General features: G+C 44.0%; 1 protein-coding gene across 1 annotated transcript in view; it reads right to left on the reverse strand.

Annotated features, from left to right (window-relative positions):
- Positions 1–2,809: 2,809 nt before the first annotated feature.
- Positions 2,810–22,587, reverse strand: part of LOC145362363 (Ig heavy chain Mem5-like) — a 45,182-nt gene continuing 25,404 nt past the window's right edge. Inside the window, exons 4-6 of the mRNA XM_080218426.1 lie at positions 11,558–11,857; positions 11,226–11,349; positions 2,810–2,876 (exon numbers count right to left, since the gene is read on the reverse strand). Coding sequence (XP_080074552.1) covers positions 2,810–2,876; positions 11,226–11,349; positions 11,558–11,857 — 491 coding nt within the window. The remainder of the gene's footprint in view (positions 2,877–11,225; positions 11,350–11,557; positions 11,858–22,587) is intronic.

The raw sequence follows: 22,587 nt of genomic DNA on the forward strand, positions 1-22,587 counted from the left end.
CTTCGTGCGACTTAAGGGTGAGGCCTACTTCACCAGCCTGGATGTCAATGACCTGCACTTCATGCTCCAGTTCATGCAAAAGCTCTTTTATCTATTCTGTAGCCCAAACGAAGTTCCGAAATGAACTGAAGAAGGCTCTGCTTTTCCCTTTCTCCACTTTCACCTCTTGCTTTCGGTTGAACCTGATTATATGATCCAGATACTGACTAGTAATGTGTTGTTGACAGAAGTCAAGTTTGAAACCCGACTTGCTTACACAGAGGATAACACCACAATGTCTCCCATTCTTACAAAGACAATAAATATTGCCATCTAACATCAGAACGATAGAGCCATTGACAACACCAATCTCATAAAGCGACGTTCAGAATTAACATGTGGTATATGGGGAGTAACAGAAGATAAGTTACCTACAAAACAGTATTGCACATTAAATTGCAGATGGGAACGAGGCAGATCCCATGGGATTTCCATGATTTCAGGTGGATGGTATCAGAGAGAACAGAACACAGAGAGAGGGTCCCTAAGGTGATGTTCAGTGAATTCTGGGCATTAGTATCATGGGGAATGAATCTGAACAGGGAGAAATGCATACTAGAAACAGAAGGCAATGGGGGATGTTTAATGGTTACAGCCAGACAGTCAATGTGTTTTCTGGACAGTGGATTCTTTTCCTATCTCATGGAGCAATAAGAGAAAAAAGTCTATCTGTGTTTGCTTTACCCGAATGTGAAGCTGAAATATCTTTGTCAGAAGGCCCCAGTCTCGGAGAATAAGTGGTTACTTGTATCCAATGGGTCCCAGCTTTCTGAAACGTCTGCGTTTTTGTTTTTCTGTGGCCAATTCCATAGATCCCAATCTAGTCATAATTGGAAAATTTGTAATCCATGATGTGCTTATCTGACATACGACTGAAGGGGGGGGGGGGGGAAATTATTAACCAATTGACAAGGTTTTTGACATAACACATAAGACATTACAAAAAAAACAAAATAAATCTTGAAACAATGATAAGGTAATGAAGAAAATACTTTACACATATGTGGATGCAATAGGAGAATTAAATAAACAGTTATGATTATAAAACATATATGCTCATATTTTAAATGTAGTTTATGTATTGAATAAATTGTTGTTCATTTCAGCCAAAAGCAAGTCACTGTAAGACGTGATGGTAAAATTGAAGAGTTGAGAGCCAATGGCCTGGGAATCTTCGTAGTTAGCAAAATTATTATCTGAAAGTTTCTGGCGAGGGAATACATTTTGCAACTTTATGAATGGGGGCATTCAATGTTTACACACAGAATAGATCGTACTGGGACCCAGGATCACGTGTTTGCCCAGTTTTGCGAATGAGTCAGCAGGTATTTTCACATTGACCTCTAAATGAGAGTTCTTAGCCACACAGCAGAGGGAAGTGAGTTCAACCAAAATGGGAGTCAGCATTGGTACTAAATGGACAAATTAGATCTCATTACGCAGGGATGTAAAATGCGATTGACTGAGAATTGTGTCAGGAATTATTATTGATGTATGTTGACAGAATGTAATTGGTTTTAATCTAATATGAGGTGGGAATGATCGGTAAGAACATCTATAATTGATCTGTTATTGATTGTACAAGTTAGATTCATAGGGAAGGTGCTGCCGCTCTATTCCAGAGCCACTTAATCCTCTTGGTGATCTCCAGGCAGCTGTATATTTTGCTTTTATTTTCAATTAATGTTACCCCCTCACACACAGATATCTGTCTCGTGAGTTTTATATTGTCTACAGTTAAAGACAATCTCAAATTGTCAAATTACCCACAACACTAGTCATAATTTAGAAATTTGTAATCGATGATGTGTTTAAGTGAAATACACCTCAATTTCTTCATTTCACGTCATGATTTGTATATCTGTTCTGTATGTTTCCTCTATCCAGCTTGTGGTTTGCCTGTCTGGGAAGTATTTCATCGGACGATATAAAGAGAGATACACTCTGGTAACCCACGCTACAGCGACACTGATAGCGTTGCTTTAAGAGGCAGTGCATAGAAAACTATCTTCTGTCACACACTGTCCTGCATTGGCCTCGAATGAAGATGACATTTTGCTGTTTAGGATTACCTGAAACTGGTCAGTGACAGACCAGTTTATGCGTGAAATCGCCGCAGTTCTCCGCATTATTCACTCACGTCTCTGGATTTTCTCATGAAAAGGCAGCGATGAATGTGTATTTAAACGGATAGGTCACTGGGTGGCAGAGTGGCTCTTTCACTAAAGGGCCTTGAGTTCAACCACATCCCACACTTGACTGGGAAAAATCCCTGCCTGGGAAAGAGGGGAAAACCGTATAATAGGGAAAATGGGGCAGAGTTGATGGGTTTTGAAGAGAAAGGAATTAATCCAAGCCAGAGTTGGTTAAAATTTCATTCAATGTTTATTTTAAAAATTCAGAGAATATTTTACAGCGACATTTGTTTTAAGCAAGAAAAGTGAACATAACGATCGAGCTTCACATTGAGAACAGAAAACGTGCACAGGGAATCCATCAATATTTGTACATCTGGTACATACAACAGAAAGAGGAAACAGGATCTTAATAGAAAGAGGAATTATCAGATATGAATGAGGAATGAAAAAAGTTTCTTAATTATACATGGTATTTAATCTATTAACCACAATTACATTATAACAAAAGTGCTTCGTATATTTCACACTGAAAACTGAAATAATGTCTACCATTACCTCAGTTACAGATTCAGAATGACAACCTGAGAATTTTTTTCCTGATACAGTCACTGACAGCAGATATTGTTTCTGTGTCATCCAGAGATTTTGATATCATCTGTGGTAAGTCTATTGCGTTCAAAATTCAACTCATTGTTTGATCTGTAAAAGAAAAATACAATATTGGAGCAGATGTTTATGATACAGAAGTGATGTTAGGGGTAAGTTTTTCACTCAGAGGGTGGTGAGTGAATGGAATCGGCTGCCGTCAGTGGTGGTGGAGGCGAACTCGCTGGGGTCTTTTAAAAGACTTCTGGATGAGTATATGGGGTTTTATGGGATTGGGGGTTATAGATAGGTGTTGATGTGATCGGCGCAACTCGTGGGCCGAAGGGCCTGTTTGTGCTGTAGTGTTCTATGTTCTATGCAGTAGATTAATATTGGAGTTTTTAATCAGTGAAACATTGAGAGATGTTCAAATCCATTCTGCCAGTTTGAAATGTGAGTGAGTTGAATCATCTCACCTTCACCAGAGTGACGGCAGTGCTGTAGCACATGCTCAGGAAGAACAGGGCGATGAATGTGGAAGCGGTTGTCCAGATGTTGCTGTTATTATCCTCATTGTCTTCAATCCAGATGTGATCGGTGAAGTCTAGGGGATGGAGACCAGGAAATGAAATTAGATTAACTTATTGATCCAGGGAATCTTATTGCTATTTTCCTTTCCCCCGTTCTCCTTCATAAACTGTTAATGTAATATCTGTATAATTTTCAACATATATCTACTATTAAGTTCAGGGCATTCAGTAGCCGATCTCCGTAATTATTTTCACAGTTGATTTTTCTTTACATTCCTTGGACAGTCCATGTCAGAAGCAATGAAGATGTTTTCTTGAGTTTCAGTTCATTTTTGAACATTTCATAGCATTGAAGAATGTTATGACTGATATGGAGGATCATTCACTGATCAATGATTGTTTTCACAGATGTTTACTGATCTGTAAACTGTGAATGTTGCTGTTTAAGAGCCGGGATGTAATTTCCGATCTTTTCTCATTGATGGTGGAAATGCTTAGTAGATCGTGAGCTTAGATTCAGTTTCTCAACGTGTTTATCGATGCAATTTGCGTTTGTGTGTATATGTATGAGAATCTCGTGGTCTGCATTAACCTTTGGTCCTGCGTTAATGTGTGTGCATGAGGGTTAATGAACGTGTTCATTTGCTTGTGCTTGTTGATTTGTGTTGTTGTGTTTCTGCGTCTGTGTATATTTTATTCGGCTGACATTGTGGATGCATGCCTTATTGTGTGAAGTCTACACATGTTTACTCATGCCACTCACAATGTGTGCATGTGCTTATGCCTATTTTAATATGTTATTTCTGCCACACGAGGATGGTTTCCTTCCCATTCTGTGTGAGTCTGTTCCTCCATCTTTTTTTGTGTGTGCGAGTCTGTTAACATGTTACTGTCTGTACATCCGTGTATCCGTACATAGTTCTTCATAACAATGTTTGTGTTTCCGTGTGCAGCAATGTGTGTTATGGTGTTCTGTTCTATTTGAGCATGGTAATATGTTGCATGTAAAAGTTTGACTGTCTGGCCATCTATGTGCAGTCTGTTAATGTGTTTATATGTATTTTCCATGTTTGAGTGTTAATGTGTAGAACATTACGTGTCTCTGTATCTATATTCCTGTCAGTGTGAAAATCTGATAACATGCATTAATCTGAGTGTACGGAAGTGCTTGTGTATGTATGTGCATCTGCATGCAAGTGCTTCTGTCTATAATGTGAATATACATGTATCTGTTTGAGCTTGGACCTGTGCACCTATTTGCATATGTTTATGCGTGTGTTGTAGTTGTGTGTTTGCATGTCTATGTGTGTGTGCGCACGTCTGTGTCTGTGTGTCTGTGAGTGTGTGTGTTTGTACATATTTGATTATTTGTGTTCATGTTGTTTTTCTGCCTGTTTGTACAAGTGTATGTCAATGAGTGCATGTGCGTGTGTATGTGTGTGTGTATGTGTGTGTGTGTGTGTGTGTGTGTGTGCGTGCGTGGGTGGGTCTATGTGTGTGTGTGTTTGTGTCACTGTGTGTGTGTTTGTGTGTGTGTGTAAATGTGTGTGTGTGGGTGTGGGTTTGTCTGGGTGTGTAAGTGTGTGTGTGTGTGGGTGTGTGTATATGTGTGTGTAAGTGTGGGTGCGTATGTGTGGGTGTGTCTGGGTGTGTAAGTGTGTGTGCGTGTGGTGAGAGACAGAATGAATGTATGTGTGCCTCTATACATTTGTGCATGGAAGCATTTGTGTCTGTGCGTATTTGTGTATGTGTATTTTTTTCGCGTATGTGTTGCCCATGAGTGTATTTGCGTGAGCGTGCGTGTTTGTGTCTGTTTGTGCATATCTTGCATGTACTTATGGTGTATGAATACATATTTGTACGCATGCATGTTTATCTGTATTTTTGTGCATGCATTTATGTGTGTTGTGCATTTGCGTGTTTTTGTGTTTGTATTTGAATGTGCTTGTCCGTTTTTCAGTATATGTGTGTGTGTGTGTGTGTGTGTGTGTGTGTGTGTGTGGTGGGGGGTGGGGAGGATCTGCATGCGATTGGGTGTATTTACTTGTGTCTTTCTGTATTTTGTGCACATGTGTGAGTTTGTGTATTTGTGCGTGTATTTGTGCAGTAGTGTCGATGTGTGTGTGTGTGTGTGTGTGTGTGTGTGTGTGTACGCGCGCACACACACACGTCTATGTGTGTGCTTATAATTATGGCACTCCTGTGCAGTATTGTCAGTCTGTGTACTTTTTAACTGTTGCTCCAAGTTTTACTGCAATCATTAACTGAACATGATCCAAACAATACGAATAATGGACTATATCGTCAGTGTTTGCTGCATGAATTTATTTTATGTCAGTGCCACGGTGACATCAGGAGCGCGAATGAAATAAATCATTTATGGATCTCAGAAACCCAGGGACAGACAAGTGAAAATCAGTGAGGATTCTATTATTTGTTTAAATTTGTATCACGGGAAATCTGTGCCAAAACATGATTAACAGGAACAAGAATATTGAATCATGTTTAAATCATGTTGCACAAGTACATATGTATTACAATGATTGAGATAATGATATTTCAGCACCTGGAGCAAGTACACCAGGAGCTAATTTGTGCTGTTGGGTCCTTATAGTAGATAGCCGTTCAATTCCAAACGCAGAGGTAGGAGAGTGAACTCAGAGTTTCCCTCTCTCTACCGGGTGAAGCAATGTCCCTGATGGTTCTAACCACTGAGGAAGTGGAGGTACAATGGATTAAACCTTCCTCCTCTTTTCATTGAGGAAGTAGTGGTACATGGGTTAGCTACTGCTTCTGCCCTCTCTTCTTGGGTGAGTAGGAATCCGGTATGTTAGCAATTTCACCCTCCCTCTCTCTGATGGGGAGATTATTACTACATGTTTCTGTGTGACCCTCACTTCAGTTCCCAGTGGGCGCGGTGCAGCAGCTTAACGCTGGTATCCATGGATAAAGACATGGACAATGAGAGAAGCAGGAACACCCAGATCTAAATGTCGTGCTTGTTTGTCAGAAGTGTTGAGATTGTTGGATTTTTCCTCAACGAGAGGAAAGTCAGTAAAGATATTTTGCAGAATCCTGTGATGAATGGGCTCTACTCTGTCTCGAACCCAGGGTCTATCTGAGCAGGGTGAACTGGTTCAACAAGACTTGGGCCCGAAACTGGAAACATCTGATTCAAACCACAGATATATAATGGAAGTAAAACTGAAAAACAATCAATTAAGCAATTGGGTATTTCATTTATCGTTAGGGGAAAATATTTTATTATTTTTGTTGAAGTTTTTAATGGAAACGATTGATTCTCAATCACATGGCTTAACGATTTTCTTCAGTGCAAGGGAAATGTCCATAAAACTGAGTTTACCGCTGGATTTGTCAACTGTCCTGTTGGTGATCTTCAAGGGGATGGCTTCATGTCCCACCACACAGGAGTAAGAAGCGCCGCTGGACCATTCCTCTTTTTCAACGGATAACAGGCTGTACATGAAGAAGGAGCTATTGCCGTTCTCCGCCACCACCTCGGTGTTCCTGTAGTTCCCGGGATTCACCGGCTTGTCGTTGACGGTCCACTTGACGAAGATCTCTCGGGGGGAGAAACCTCTCACTAAGCAGCTGAGGGAGATGAAACTCTGAGCGGAGACTTCTTCTGCCGAGGGCAGGAGGACAGAGACGACCGGTTCCCGCGGATTTGGATCTGCAGAAAATGTACAATAAATATCAATAAACTGGAGAATTCTGGAGACAATGAAGCGGCTGGTTAGATATCAGAAAAAATATGCTGCAATTTCGATTGTAAAATTTTCCATTTTTGATTTTCAGTTTGGAAGTGAGGTGAACACAATTGTTTTCTCAAATAACTCAGGGGGGCGGACTGGGGAGTTTCAGAAAGTTTACAGCACAGAATCAGGCTGTTCATAAGAACATAAGAACATAAGAAATAGGAGCAGGAGTAGGCCATCTAGCCCTTCGAGCCTGCCCCGCCATTCAATAAGATCATGGCTGATCTGTTGTGGCTCAGTTCCACTTTCCCGCCCTCTCCCCATAACCCTTAATCCCCTCTCTTATCAGGAACCCATCAACCCGTTTCTTAAAAATATTTAGCGAGGCAGCCTCCACCACTTCAACGGGCAGAGAATTCCAGAGATTCACCACCCTTTGAGTGAAGAAGTTCCTCCTCAACTCCGTTCTAAACCGCCTCCCCTTTATCTTGAGGCTGTGCCCCCTAGTCCTACTGTCTTTTTTGAGCGGGAAGAGTCTCTCCACCTCTATCCTATCCATCCCATTCATCATCTTATACGTCTCAATGAGATCTCCCCTCATTCTTCTAAACTCTAACGAGTACAAGCCTAGTTTATTCAGCCTCTCCTCATAGCTCAATCCCCTCAACTCCGGTATCAGCCTAGTAAACCTCCTCTGCACTCCCTCCAGGGCCAAAATATCCTTGCGCAGGTGCGGCGCCCAAAACTGCACACAGTACTCCAGCTGCGGCCTCACCAATGCCCTATACAGCTGCAGCAAGACCTCCCTACTTTTATATTCAATCCCCCTCGCTATGAAGGCCAGCATCCCATTCGCCTTCCTGACCACCTGCTGCACCTGCAAGCTGGGTTTTTGCGACTCATGCACAAGGACCCCGAGGTCCCTCTGCACCGTCGCCTGCTGCAGTTTTTCGCCACGTAAGTAATAGTCCTTCCTACCATTCTTCCTACCAAAGTGGACCACCTCACACTTGCCAACATTAAATTCCATTTGCCATTTCCTGGCCCATTCGCCCAGCCTATCTAGATCCTTCTGCAGACTCTCCACACCCTCCGCACAATTTGCCTTTCCCCCAATCTTGGTGTCATCAGCAAATTTCGACACCCTGCACTCGGTTCCCTCCTCCAGATCATCTATATAAATGGTAAATAGCTGAGGCCCCAGCACCGACCCCTGGGGCACCCCACTAGTCACCAACCGCCAATCCGAATAGCACCCATTGACCCCCACTCTCTGCCTCCTATTTGACAACCAATCCTCTATCCACGCTAACACCCTACCCCCAACTCCATGTCCCCTGACCTTCTGCAATAACCTCTTGTGAGGTACCTTGTCAAACGCCTTCTGAAAATCCAGAAAGACCACATCCACCGGCTCTCCTCTATCCACTGCCCTAGACACATCCTCATAGAACTCCAGTAAATTTGTCAGACACGACTTCCCTTTAATGAAACCGTGTTGCGTCCGCCCTATCAAACAATTCCCTTCAAGATGCCTCGCAATTTCCTCCTTAATGACGGATTCTAACATTTTACCTACCACAGACGTTAAACTAACTGGCCTATAATTCCCCGCCTTTTGCCTGGCACCCTTCTTAAACAACGGCGTAACATTAGCCGTTTTCCAATCTTCCGGCACTTCCCCGGAATCCAGCGACGTCTGGAAAATAACCACCAAGGCATCCACTATCACCTCCGCCATTTCTTTCAGAACCCTCGGATGCATTCCATCCTGTCCTGGGGACTTGTCCACAATCAGCCCCCTCCAGTCTGTCGAGCACCACCTCTCTAGTAACAGTAATGTCATTAAGACCCTCCATTCCTACCACCTTTCCATCTCTAACACCCGGCAAATTATTCACGTCCTCCTCCGTGAAGACAGAAACAAAAAAGTTATTCAAGACCTTAGCCATATCCCCATCCCCTACCACTAGCTCCCCTTTCTCATCCTCTAAAGGACCAACGTTCACCCTAGCCAGCCTCTTCTTTTTTATATATTTATAAAAACTCTTGCTATCCTTTTTTATATTAAGTGCTAGCCCAGCCTCATAGCTTCTCCTACCCTCCTTTATCAACTTCTTTGTCAATCTTTGTTGACATTTAAACCTTTCCCAATCCTCTTCTCGCCCACTACTCTTAGCTACTCTAAATTCCTCCGCTTTTAATTTAACACTTTCCTTCACCTCCTTCGTTATCCACGGCTTATTACCTCTCTTCCTACGGTCCTTTTTAACCATCGGAATAAATTTCTGCTGAGCACCAAGAAAGATCTCCTTAAAGATCCTCCACTGCTCCTCAGCAGACCTACCTTCCAACTCACTCCCCCAGTCCACATTCGCCAATTCTTCTCTCATCCTACCATACTCCCTTCTATTCAAACAAAGGACGCGTGTCCGGGAACCCACTTTCTCCTCCTCCATCTGCAACAGAAACTCCACCATACAATGATCACTCTCTCCAAGAGGATCCTTCACCGCAAGGTCCCTAATTCTACCCGCCTCATTACGCCCAACTGATATACTTTTTGTTTTAGTTTTCTGTGTTTTATGTTCCAGAACAGTCTCGCCCCTCCTTATTTGATCTAAACCCAATAGCATCGCCTTCAGTTGACTTTTCATTCATCGACACATCAAATTTCCCCGTAACAATATCTATAGGCCCAGAGTCTTTAGTTAATCGAGTTTCTACTCAGGGGAGACTATTATTGCATTGAATGCTAAATATTGACCATTACTCGACACAGTAACACATTTATTGTTTCAATCTCTCAGCTCACCTGTTTCCTTGTGGATAGATGTTCTTAGAGGAGTCGGCAGATCCTGATGGCTCACCACGCACTCAAACACAGCCGCACTCAGCCAGGCTTGTGTGGAGATGCTTAATTTGCTGATCACGCTGTCAGGATCCGCTCCGGGCTTTTCGGCAATCTCTGATTTCAAATACTTCCTGTCTCGGATCCAGGACACGTTAACTCCATCAGGAACATTAGAAATGATGCAGGTTAAGGTCGCGGTCGCCTCCAGTAAGACCTGTTCTATTGGTGGTGGCTGTATCTTCACTGTAGGAACATGGCACTGGGAAGGATCTGAGAATGAGAAATGAAAATCAACCCAAGCTCACCCTTCAGAAACAGGACAGCATTCTTCAGCCTGAAGAAGACGAAGTCACCTCCAATCTCTAACTATCGCCTTTCCGCTTCAATGGGCGATGAAAAACTAGCTTGTTTTATGAACTTATTCCCTTTATTAAAGTATTGTAGCAGCGGTACCATTTTCATGACTCAACATTGCAGGATTCCCAAACAAATACACCATCCTGAACTCAGGGGAAAAAAGTACTGACCATTGGTTTATAAATAGGACGGATGCACTTTCCAATACTTTACCCCTCTGCTGTGACGTGTGAAACAATCCGAACCTTCTGTCTCTCCAAATCTTACCAGCTGTCTCAGGAAAATGCTGACAGCAAGGCCACCTCGCTCATTGTATTACTTCAAGCCGGAAAAGGGCTCTCTTTTAAGGGGAGTTAGTGGCATATGCGGTTGTCAATGGACTTGTAACGAAGAGCAAGATTCTGGGGACACAGATTCGAATATCATCACTGCAAGTTTGGAATTTGTGTTCTATAGTTAAAAGTTCGAATGGATATCAAGAAGCCATTGTTGTGAAACCCCTCCTAGTTTACGAATGCTCCTTAGCAAAGTAAATCTGCTGTCTTTACCTGGCCTGGCATGCATGTGCCTGCAGATACACAGCAACGTGGTTGACACTGTAGTGCCCTCAGGTTTGGGAAATAAATGCAAATCTCACGAAGGAATAACCAAAAAATTGTTTTTTTTCTGATGAAATTCTGAACGAGGCAATGTCCTAATGCAGCAAACTACATGACAATAACATAGTTGTTCTACGCTTTTAACCAAAATCAACAGATCCTTAATTCCAATTCACATTGGAATGATATATTTTGTCTTCTGTTTGAGTCTCTTACCCTGAGATGCGCTGATGTTCTGACTCTGAGTGTTTCCTTGATGAGTGACCTGGCAGGTATAGACCGCTTTGCTGAACCATTCCCCAGCGGAGACTGTCAGCCGACTGTGGGCCGAGAAGTTCCCGTTCACGTGACAGGCGGGAGAGGTGACAATTCCTGAATCCATGGGTTCCCCATTCTTCAGCCACTTCACCGTCAGTGACTTTGACTGGAAATCGATGATTGAACAGGCGATGGTTACAAATTTCCTGCTTGCGATTTCTTCACTCGAACTCACGGTGAGGATAACAGTTGGATGGACATTTTTAAGACCTTCAGAAAAAAAACATATTAGGCATTTCCTGCAGAAGATGTGGATCAATTAAACTTTTGTTTCCATTTGTAACTCATTTGCAGTCAACAGACACTAACGGACTAATCCAGAGGGCCGGATTATGCACATCTATTTAAATGAGCTATAACCAAGGCCCTACATGTTAACGACAGTGTTTCTGTTTTACACCAGCTTCACAACACTTACATGGCATTTCAATGTTCTTGACTGAGCTGCTGTGTTGAACCTCACAGTCAATTCTGGGACACTCTCCCGCTGAGTCGCTGATGGTTAACTGGCTGCTCAGGGTGTAGGTTCCCTTCGTATTTCTCACTGAAGGATACGTCTTAAACCCAGTGGTGACTGGCTGCCCATTTTTCTTCCAGGTCACTTTGGAGACATCTGGAAGGTAATCCATCGCCAAACATCCGTAGGTGACGGAGCCGTCAGAGTTGTGTTGCTGACAGGAGGAGACCAGGCTGTAGAGAGTGGGCGGAGACGGTGCGGCTGGGAAAGAATAGCCAATTGAACAAGTTAGACTCTTACTTGCGTTTATTAAGTTATCAAACATATTGTTACAAATAGGTTTCTATATTATATTTACCTCTTGGAGTTAAAATGATGAAGGGGTATGGGTAGTAGGTATGATAAGAACATAAGAACATAAGAAATAGGAACAGGAGTAGGCCATCTAGCCCCTCGAACCTGCCCCGCCATTCAATAAGATCATAGCTGACCTGTCGTGGCTCAGTCCCACATTCCCTCCCTCTTCCCATAACCCTTAATCCCCTTGCCCATCAAAAAGCTGTCAACCCGCGTCTTAAAAATATTGAGCGAGGCAGCCTCCACCACCTCAACGGGCAGAGAATTCCAGAGATTTACCACCCTTTGAGTGAAGAAGTTCCTCCTCAACTCCGTTCTAAACCGCTCCCCCCTTTATCCTAAGGCTGCGCCCTCTAGTCCTACTGTCCTTTCTGAGTGGGAAGAGCCTCTCCACCTCTATCCTATCCATCCCATTCAACATCTTATACGTCTCACTGAGATCTCCCCTCATTCTTCTAAACTCTAACGAGTACAAGCCTAGTTTATTCAGCCTCTCCTCATCGTTCAACCCCCTCAGCTCCGGAATCAGCCTAGTAAACCTCGTCTGCACTCCCTCCAAGGCCAAAATATCCTTGCGTAAGTGTGGCGACCAAAACTGCACACAGTACTCCAGCTGCGGCCTCACCAGTGCCCTATACAGCTGCAGCAAGACCTCCTTACTTTTATATTCAATCCCCCTCGCTATGAAGGCCAGCATCCCATTCGCCTTCCTGACCACCTGCTGCACCCGAAGGCTGGGTTTTTGCGACTCATGCACAAGGACCCCGAGGTCCCTCTGCACCGTCGCATGCTGCAGTTTTTCGCCACGTAAGTAATAGTCCTTCCTACCATTATTCGAACCAAAGTGGACAACCTCACATTTGCTAACATTAAATTCCATTTGCCAGTTCCTGGCCCATTCGCCCAGCCTATCTAGTTCCTTCTGCAGACTCTCCACACCCTCCGCACAATTTGCCGTTCCACCAATCTTGGTGTCATCAGCAAATTTCGACACCATACACTCGGTTCCCTCCTCCAGATCACCTATATAAATGGTGAATAGCTGAGACCCCAGCACCAACCCCAGGGGCACTCCACTAGTCACCAACCGCCAATCCGAATAGCACCCACTGACGCCCACTCTCTGCCTCCTATTTGACAGCCAATCCTCTATCCATGCTAACACCCTACCCCCAACTCCATGCCCCCTGACCTTCTGCAATAACCACTTGTGAGGCACCTTGTCAAACGCCTTCTGAAAATCAAGAAAGAAAACATCCACCGGCTCTCCTTCATCCACCGCCCTAGGCACATCCTCGTAGAACTCCAATAAATTCGTCAGACACGACTTCCCCTTAACGAAACCGTACTGCGTCTGCTCTACCAAACAATTCTCCTCAAGATGCCTCGCTATTTTCTCCTTGATCACGGATTCTAACATTTTTCCTTCAACAGACGTTAAACTAATCGGCCTATAATTCCCCGCCTTTTGCCTGCCACCCTTCTTAAACAACGGCGTAACATTAGCCGTTTTCCAATCTTCCGGCTCTTCCCCGGAATCCAGCGATGTTTGGAAAATAATCACCAAGGCATCCACTATCACCTCCGCCATTTCCTTCAGAACCCTCGGATGCATTCCATCCTGTCCTGGGGACTTGTCCACAGTCAGTCCCTCCAGTCTGTCGATCAAAGCCTCTCTAGTAACAATAACGTCATTCAGGCCCTCCACTCCTACCATCTTTCCATCGCTAACACCCGGCAAATTACTCATGTCCTCCAACGTGAAGACCGAAACAAAAAATTTATTCAGGGCCTCAGCCATTTCCCCATCCCCTACCACTAAGTCCCCCCTCTCATCCTCTAAGAGTCCAACGTTCACCCTAGCCAGCCTCCTCCTTTTGATGTATTTATAAAAACTCCTTTTTTATATTAAGCGCTAGCCCAGCTTCATAGTTTATCCTACCCTTATTTATCAATTTCTTTGTCACTCTTTGTTGACATTTAAACCTCTCCCAATCCTCTTCTTGCCCACTACTCTTAGCTACTGTAAACGCATCTGCTTTTAATTTAACACTTTCCTTCACCTCCTTCGTTATCCACGGCTGATTACCTCTCCTCCTCCGATCCTTTTGAACCATCGGAATAAATTTCTGCTGAGCACCAAGAAAGATCTCCTTAAAGATCCTCCACTGTTCCTCAGCAGACCTACCTTCCAACGCACTCCCCCAATCAACATTCGCCAATTCTTCTCTCATCCTACCGTACTCCCCTCTGTTCAAACAAAGGACGCGTGTCCGGGAACCCACTTTCTCCTCCTCCATCTGCATCAGAAACTCCACCATACAATGATCACTCTTCCCAAGAGGATCCTTCACCACAAGGTCCCTAATTCTACCCGCCTCATTACGTAACACCAGATCCAAGATAGCTCACTCCCTCGTTGGCTCCAACACACACTATTCGAGAAAACGATCCCGGCAGCATTCCAAGAACTCCTCCTCAAGCCCACCGCGTCCAACATGGGTCGACCAATCGATATGCAGATTGAAATCCCCCATAATTATCGCCGTTCCATTCCTGCACGCCGCATTTATTTGCGTGTTAACAGCCCGCCCCACCTCCAGATCATTATTCGGGGGCCTATAAACGACACCCACCAGCGTCTTCCTCCCTTTGCTGTTCCTAATCTCCACCCACAACGATTCCACTTTCTGCTCTTTGGTTCCTATATCATCCCTTACTACCACCCTGATGCTATCCTTAATCAGCAGAACTACGCCCCCCCCCCCCCCCACCCGCCCTTTTTCCTCCTGTCTATCCTTCCTAAACACTTGATACCCCTGGTCATTCAGCTCCCAGTCCCTGTCACCTTGCAGGATATTGATGACTTCTGACCAAAGTGAATGGCGGAGGAGGCTCAATGGGCCGAATGGCCTACTCTAGCTTCTATTTTCTATGCTTCTATCTCGAACATTGATTAGAATTGTGAACTTATCCTAATTTTTCCCGATTAAATCTTTAATCCACCTTTGAGATAATGTTACTTCTCTCATTTGGGAATTGTCATCTCTGTAGAAACTCAAATCCCTGTCTCCACTTGTTTCAAACTAGGAAGAAAAAAAACATTCTGGTAGTGTCAAAATGACATATCATTCATTGGATTAACAGAGAACAGCAAAAATTGTCTCCATTATTGCAGCAAATGTTTATTTCTCAAACAACGACACTTTGTGATGAAGAAGTTCTCCCTTCATTCAGACTACCCACTCACCTGATGAGGGAGCTCCCACAGCTTGTGATTCCAAATAAAGCTGTTGGACTTTAACCTGGTGTTGTGAGAATCCTTGCTGTGCCCACACCAACCTCACCCCGGCATCTCCACACTAGTTTTGGAAATTTCCTTGGGTTCAAACTGATTGATGCCCCTTCCTTTCTCCAACTCATTGCCTCTCACTCCACAAAACGGAGATTAGTGACTTTGCTTCAAAAATACCCCCAGCATGAATACTTACTGAATGATCAGGAAACTCTAAATGTGATTATAAATTCAAATAAATCCAACATTGACGAATTGAAGGATCATACATTAATACCAAGAGTTGGCCATTCGGGCCCTGAAGTTTCCTCCATCATTCTCTGAGATTACAGATGAGCTGATTGTGGTGCTAGCTCCATTCCGAACCTCCTCACTCCGCCCGTCCATCACCCGCTCTCTGCCCATTTTCCCAGCTCTTTGCCCTTTCCCCTGGCTCTCTGCCTTTCACGGTGGCTCTTTTTCCCTTTTATCCGGCTCTCTGTATTTCCACCTGGTTCTCTACACTTCCCTCCAGCTCTGTGCCCTCTCTCCTGGCTCTCTGTTCTTTCCCTCAGCTCCCTACGCTTTCCGTCAGCTCTCTGCCCTCTGTCCCTGGTCCCTCCCCTCTTTCTCCTTTCCCCCAGCTCTCTGACCTTTCCCCCTGATTCTCCTGCCCTTTCCCTTGGCTCTCTGACTTTTCTCCTGCCTCCCTGCCCTTTTTCCTGGTTCTCTCCCATTTTCCTGGTCTTTCTGCCCTTTCCCCCATCTCTCTGCCCTTTCTTTCGGCTCTCTCCCTTTTCACTGGTCTCTCTGCCCTTTCCACCTGCTCCCTGTCCTTTCTCCTCTCTCTCTGCCCTTTCCCCCGGCTTTCCGCCCTGTTCCCCGGCTGTGTGCTCTGTTCCCCAGCTCTCTGTCCTTCCCCCAGCTCTCTGCTGTTGCCCCATCACTCTGCCCTTACCCACACCTCCCTCCCCCCCGACTCTCTGCCCTTTCCCTCCCCTCCTGTTTTCTCCTGACTTTATGACATTGTCCCTGGCCCCGAGCCCCCAGCGATTCTCTTAAGTTCTCTGCACTCCCAGGGCAGTTCCCACCTTTGAACATCAAACTGCCACCTGAGATCTTTCCTCTCTCTCGTTGCAGACCCTCCCCACACAGATTCAGTGAATGTGAGTGAGAGAATGTGAGTGTGTGAGGGTGAGTGATTAAATGATTGAGAGTGGATGAGTGATGGTGTATGTGTGAAGGAAGCTGGGTAAGTGAGGGTGAGTGAGTGAAGTTCTTTGAGTGAGGATGAGTGATTGAGGGTGAGTAAGTGTGGGTGAGGATGAGAGAGTGTGAGTAAATGAGGGTGAGTGCGAGAGGGTGGGTGAGTGAAGGTGGCTGAATGAGTGTAGGTAAACAAGATTGAAAGAATGAGGGAGAGTGAGTGAGGATGTGTGAAGGTTAGTGGAGGTGGGTGAGTGAAAGTGAGTGAGAGTGAGTGAATGAGGGTGAGGGAGTGAATGTAACTGAGTAAGTGAGTTGTGAGAGTGAGTGAGTCAAGGTGTGTTATTGAGGGTGGTGAGTGAGGGAGAATGAATGTGGATGGGTGGGAGAGTGAGGGTGAGTGAGTGAAGATGTTTGATGAGGATGAGTGATTGAGGATTTGTCAGTTAGAGTGCATGATGTTGGGTGATGATGAGGATGTGAGGGTGTGTGAGTGAAGGTAGGTGCGTGAGTCTGAGTGAGTTTGAATGAGTGACGTGGCGTAAGTGAGAGATAGAGAGAGAGAGAGAGGGTCATTGAGCTTGATTCTGTGGAGGTCAGTCTGGGTGATTGAGGGTGGGTAGGTGAGTGAGTGAGTGTGAGTGAGACTGAGTGAGACTGGATGAGTGAGGGTGAGTAAGTGTTGAAGAGTGAGTGAGTGAGTGTGAGAGAATCGGGTGAGTGAGTGAGGGTGAGTGAGACTGAGTGAGTGAGGGTGGATTAATGGGATGAGTGAATGAAGGTGAGTATGAATGTTGGTGACTGACTGAGGGTCTAAGTCAGTGAGTGAGGTTTAGTGCGTGAGGTTGAGTGAGTGATGGTGTATGAGAGTGGGTGGCTGAGTGACAGTGAGTTAATGAAGGCGTGTGGGGGTGAGTGCATGTGAGTGAGTGAATGTGGGTGCGTGACTGAGGGTGTGAGAATGAGAAAGTCAGGGTATGAGATTGAAGATGTACGAGTGAGGTTGAATGAGTGTTTGTGGGTGAGTGAGTGAGGATGGATGAGAGTGAGTGAGCGAATGAGTGTGTGAGGGTGTGAGGATGAGTGAGTCAGAGCGTGTGTTTGAGTGAACAAGTGAGGTTGAATGACTGCTTATGAGTGAGTGAGTGAGGATGGGTGAGAGTGAGTGAGCGAATATGAGTGACTGAGTGTGTGAGGGTGAGTGACTCAGGGTGAAACAGGATCATTGAGTTTCTGAGGTTCAGTGTATGACGGCGAGTGCGTGAGGGTTAGTGCGTGAGGGCGATTGAGAATGTGTGAGTAAGGGTGAGTGAGTGGGGATGAGTGAGTGCGGATGAGTGAGTGCGGATGGGTGTGTGTGGGGGAGTGTGTGCGAGGGCGAGTGAGTAAGCGTGAATGAGAATGAGTGAGTGAGGGTGAGGGATTGAGGTTGAGTGAGTGAGGGTGAGTGAATGAGGGTGAGTGAGAGAGAGTGTGCCAGCGAGAGAAGGTAGGTAAGATAAGGTGAGTGAGTGAAGTTCTTTGAGTGAGGATGAGAGATTGAGGGTGAGTGAGTCAGTGTGGGTGAGGGTGAGAGAGTCAGTGAGCCACCTCCTCCTCTCCCTCTCCATCGATCTTTTCCCGATTCTCTCCATTGATCAGCTTTCAGTAACAGGGCTGTGTAAAGTCAGGAATCAGTGTAGATCACCGGGCAGCTGCTTTAATGTCGGGGCCTTTCTTTCAGAAACACGGATCAGTGAACAAATAGACAGACTGAGGGAGCTGGAAGGGAAGCTTCCAGCAAAACTAGGGTCACACAGGAATCAAACACCAAGTTTACACCAGTATTGGGGAGCCAGGCGGACTTAGTCTCAGCCAGATCCCTTCTTATTGATTGTGTCTTTGTGTCCGGTGTAACACATGGAAATCCCTACTTCTGACCTCATGTTGGATGGAATGTGTCATTGATGAAGCAATAGAAGATTGTTGGTCCCAGAACAGTCCCCTGCCGAACTCCTGCAGCGATTTCTCAACTTAGATGTTTGACCTTCAAAAACCATCACCATCTTGCTTTGTGCTAAATATGACTCCAAACAGAAGAATTTCCTGATGAAACTTATTCACATGAGTTTTACTCGGGGCCCTCGATCCCACCCTCATTCAAATGTTAGTGGGGGAGGGGGAGGGGGTGGCCGAGGTTGCACAGTGATTAGCGCTGCTGCCTCACAGTTCAATTCCCGATATGAGTCATTGTGTTTGGAGTTAGTAAGTTCACCCCGTGTCTGCTTGGGTTTCCTTCGGGTGCTCCTGTTTCCTCCCACTGTCCAAAGATGTGCTGTTTCAGGGGATTGGTCCTGCTAAATTGCCCCTTAGTTTCAGGAGGTCTAGTTAGAGTAAACACATGTGGTTATGGGGATAGGGCTTTGGTGGGTTTCCTGTTGATGCAGACTCGATGGGCTGAATGGCCTCCTCCTTTACTGTAGGATCTTGTGATTCTATTCTATGATGTGAATGACAGTCTCTCTGACGTATGTGAGGTGGAAAGTGTGTGAGAGGGTGTTTGGGTGTGTGTTTGATAGAGAGAGAGGGTGAATGTGTGTGTGAAGGTGCCTGTGAGTGATAGACTGTGTTTGCACATGTGTGAGACAGTGAGCTGCGTTTGCAAGAGGGGACAGTGTGCCTATTGGAAAGCAAAATAAACTGTTCAGTAAAGTGTGTGGAAATGTGCATGGGATTGTGTGTGAGTGAGAAAGATGTGTGCAATGTGTGTGGGTGATAGAAGCAAGTGTGTGTGTGTGTGTGTGTGTGTGTGTGTGTGTGTGTGGTGACGGAGAATGTTTGCGCGAGACTGCGCTCATGTGAGAGACTGTGTCTCTGTATAAGTTAGAGTGTGTGCATAGGCCTATGTTTGTGAGAGTGTTTGTGAGAGAGCTAGTGTGTGAGAGCAAAAATGTAAAAGGGTGAAATAGTGCGTGCAAAAGGGATAGAAATATATGTGTGTGTGTATGTGTGTGTGTGAGAGAGAGAGAGAGACAGGTGCAAGAGGAATTGAGAGAGTGTGTGTGTGAATAAATGTGAGACAACTTGATTGTGTGTGACAGTTTGGGAGAGAGAGTGCGTGTGCGAGAGCGTGAGGCTATGTGTGTGTGTGTGTGTGTGTGTGTGTGTGTGTGTCTGCGTGTAAGAGAGAATGTGTGTGGAGGTGTGTGCGTGTGAGTGTTTTTGTGTATGAGATGTGACAGACTGATTGAGAGAGCGAGAGTATGTCTGTATTTGTATTTGAGAGAGAGTATGTAGACCGTGAGAGAAAGAAAATGTGTGTGAGATATCGTATGAGAGAGAAAGTAAGTGCGCGTTTGTATGTGTGACAGAATATGAGCGTCTGTATGTGTGTATTTATGTGTGTGAGAGTGTGTGATGTGTGTAAGTCTCCATCTGGCTGATTCAGTCTGGAAAAGCACCCTCACTCCACACATACTCACCCACTCACACAGTAAGTGGGAGTGACAAGCGAGCACAATACGAAATGTGGGGCGAGTGTTGGAAAAAACATTTAGCCTTTCACAAGTCAGTCACAATTGAATAATTTCGTCTTTCCTCAATGAGAGAAACTTGTAAAACCTCACGGAACCTGACACAATCCAGGGCAAAGCCATCCACAAGTTTATCCACCTCCTCATTCACCCTATTCACTCTCTCCATCACTAACAAGCAGTGTCAGCACTGTGTGTATTATATACAACATGCACTGCAGCAACTCACCAAGGCTCCATAGAATAAACTGTCCAAACCCGCTGCATTTACATCCTAACAGGACAAGGGCAGCATCCACATCTGAAACACTATAACCTGTAAGCTTCCCTCCAAAACACACACCATCCTGACTTGAAACAATACCTCGTTTCATTCCTGGTCGCTGGGTCAAAATCCTGGAACTTCCTGCCTAACAGCACGGCGAATGTCTGCAGCATATGGACTGCTGTTGTTCAAGAATGCTTCATATCAACGCTTTGTGAAAGAACATTTGGGGAAGATTAAAAGTTCTGGCCAAGCAAATGTCTCTCAAATGCCTTTAGAAGATTAAAAATAATATGCAAGTGAATTTGACCCTTAAACTATCAAACCAAACAGTTCAGGGGCTGCTGTAGTACGGAGCACAATATAGTAAATCTCACTTTGTATTTGTTCATCGAACATTCCCAAGGCCGGTACATCACTGCTTAAAAATCTTCCAATTCTCCCTCTACAGTCTGAAGTTTCTGCTTCTCTGATGAACATAATATGCTTCAGGGATTTAATTTCTGAGACGCCGAGTCAAACAGTCACATTTCTCACAGATACAAGTGTATTGAAGAAATAAATCAAAATTCAGTCCCCGAAATATAGCAGAAGGGGCCGGAAGGTTTAGAACCAGTCAGGCAGATTCCTAATCCCAACACAGTGACCACACGCAAAGAAACAGAACAGACACAAACGGTGCAACAGCCGAGTTCCCAGGAGGTTGATCTGTTCAATCTGTAAACTTCATTCAAACTGTTGGATTCTCATTGATCAATGGTCAATGTACAACAACAGAAAATCAATAACTTATTTTAAATGATATTCATTTGAAAAACACCCTTCGACTGTTAATTATTTATCCCTATCTGTATCACCTCTCGTAAAGATGTAATTTCGCTGAAAATGAGCAATCAAAAATATCAGTTTCAGGATAGTTCAATGTCCCTAACAGAGATGTCGTAACGTTATAAGAATTAAACAAACATGGAAACATTAACATTGAAAATCATTACATGATTCGAACTAATTTCTTAATTAAATGTAGTCAACGCAATAATAAAGGCAAAACACTTTACCGAGCTGAGCAGAGCTGAGTAAAGAAATGTTTTGTTCTCATTTTCGATACAATTAAGTATTCTTTAAAACAGGTGATATGTTGTACACCAGTGCAATACTCAAGGTTTTTTGTTTTGAATTAATTAGCACCAATATTATATTTTGTTATTGTTAATTGGCAGTTAGATCTCCTGTTACTTGTTTGTACTCCGCAATAAATTCAGTTTTCCATCATTCAAAACTTGCCTTTGCCTCGAACATTTTGAAGTAATTAGGTTCAAGCTAAATCTTAAACAATAAACTTCAAATTACTGAGTGGAAATATTCAGACATCTGAAATTCATTTGCACAAATCGAATCACATTGTAATGTTTTTCATTTCCACTTTTACTCCCAACGCCTTATTATAACCTACAAACGTGTTAAAATGCATGCTTCTGTATTTGTACTTGCTGTAATGACCTGGCGGTTTGAGATCGATGAAACTGCTTCTTAGATTGAATAATTTGGACCATCCATATAATTTACTCACTGAAAATATTGATTAATTTAAGAAGATCTGAATTAAACAGTGAAAGATTCAATGAGAACAATTGATTCAAAACCTCTGCAACATTTAACAATGATGCACAAAATAAGTCGAGACTTTTTCTTCAGTATAATATTTAATACGATTTAAACATAATGTTCCAGTAGAATCGATTCTTCTATCCTGTCATTTATTCATCTTTATTCCACATTTATTCTGTTTTCAGCAGTAATGGAGCCATGATGTTATTATTAAGCGTAGAACAAATATTACTATTATAATATTATTATAATATTTGTATATCAATTAATTTTTTTGAATTTCATGTATTAACTTGTCGATCTCTATCTAGTTTCTGTTGACACTTACAACAATTCAAACACCATTAATTGAACAATTGCTTAGTGTTGGCGAATCCCACCTGTCAGAAAACTGTGTTCACTCCGTCAAGTTTATTCAAAATGTGGGATTCTAAGTGGTCAATTATCAAATTACAACAAATAATCAGTAACTTATTTTAAATTAAACTGATATTAATTTCAAAATTCCCTTCGAAATTTAACTACCTGTACCTCTCTGTCTTAAATCTACAAAACCTTAGCTGGAAGGTTAGCTGGAGTGTTTCGGCAGGGTTTAAACTAATATGGAGGGGGGGTGGGGAGGTGGACGGAACTGGGATTGGGGATAGGGTAAGCCCGGAGGGTAGGAAGAAGGATCGGATTGTTTCTGAGGGTCTTCGGTGCATGTGTTTCAATGCTAGGAGTGTGACTGGCAAAACAGATGAACTGAAGGCAATAATGTTCGAAAGGA

This window comes from Carcharhinus amblyrhynchos, unplaced genomic scaffold (assembly GCF_965287045.1).
Source record: "Carcharhinus amblyrhynchos unplaced genomic scaffold, sCarAmb.v2.hapA scaffold_38, whole genome shotgun sequence".
In the NCBI taxonomy this organism is placed as follows: Eukaryota; Metazoa; Chordata; class Chondrichthyes; order Carcharhiniformes; family Carcharhinidae; genus Carcharhinus; species Carcharhinus amblyrhynchos.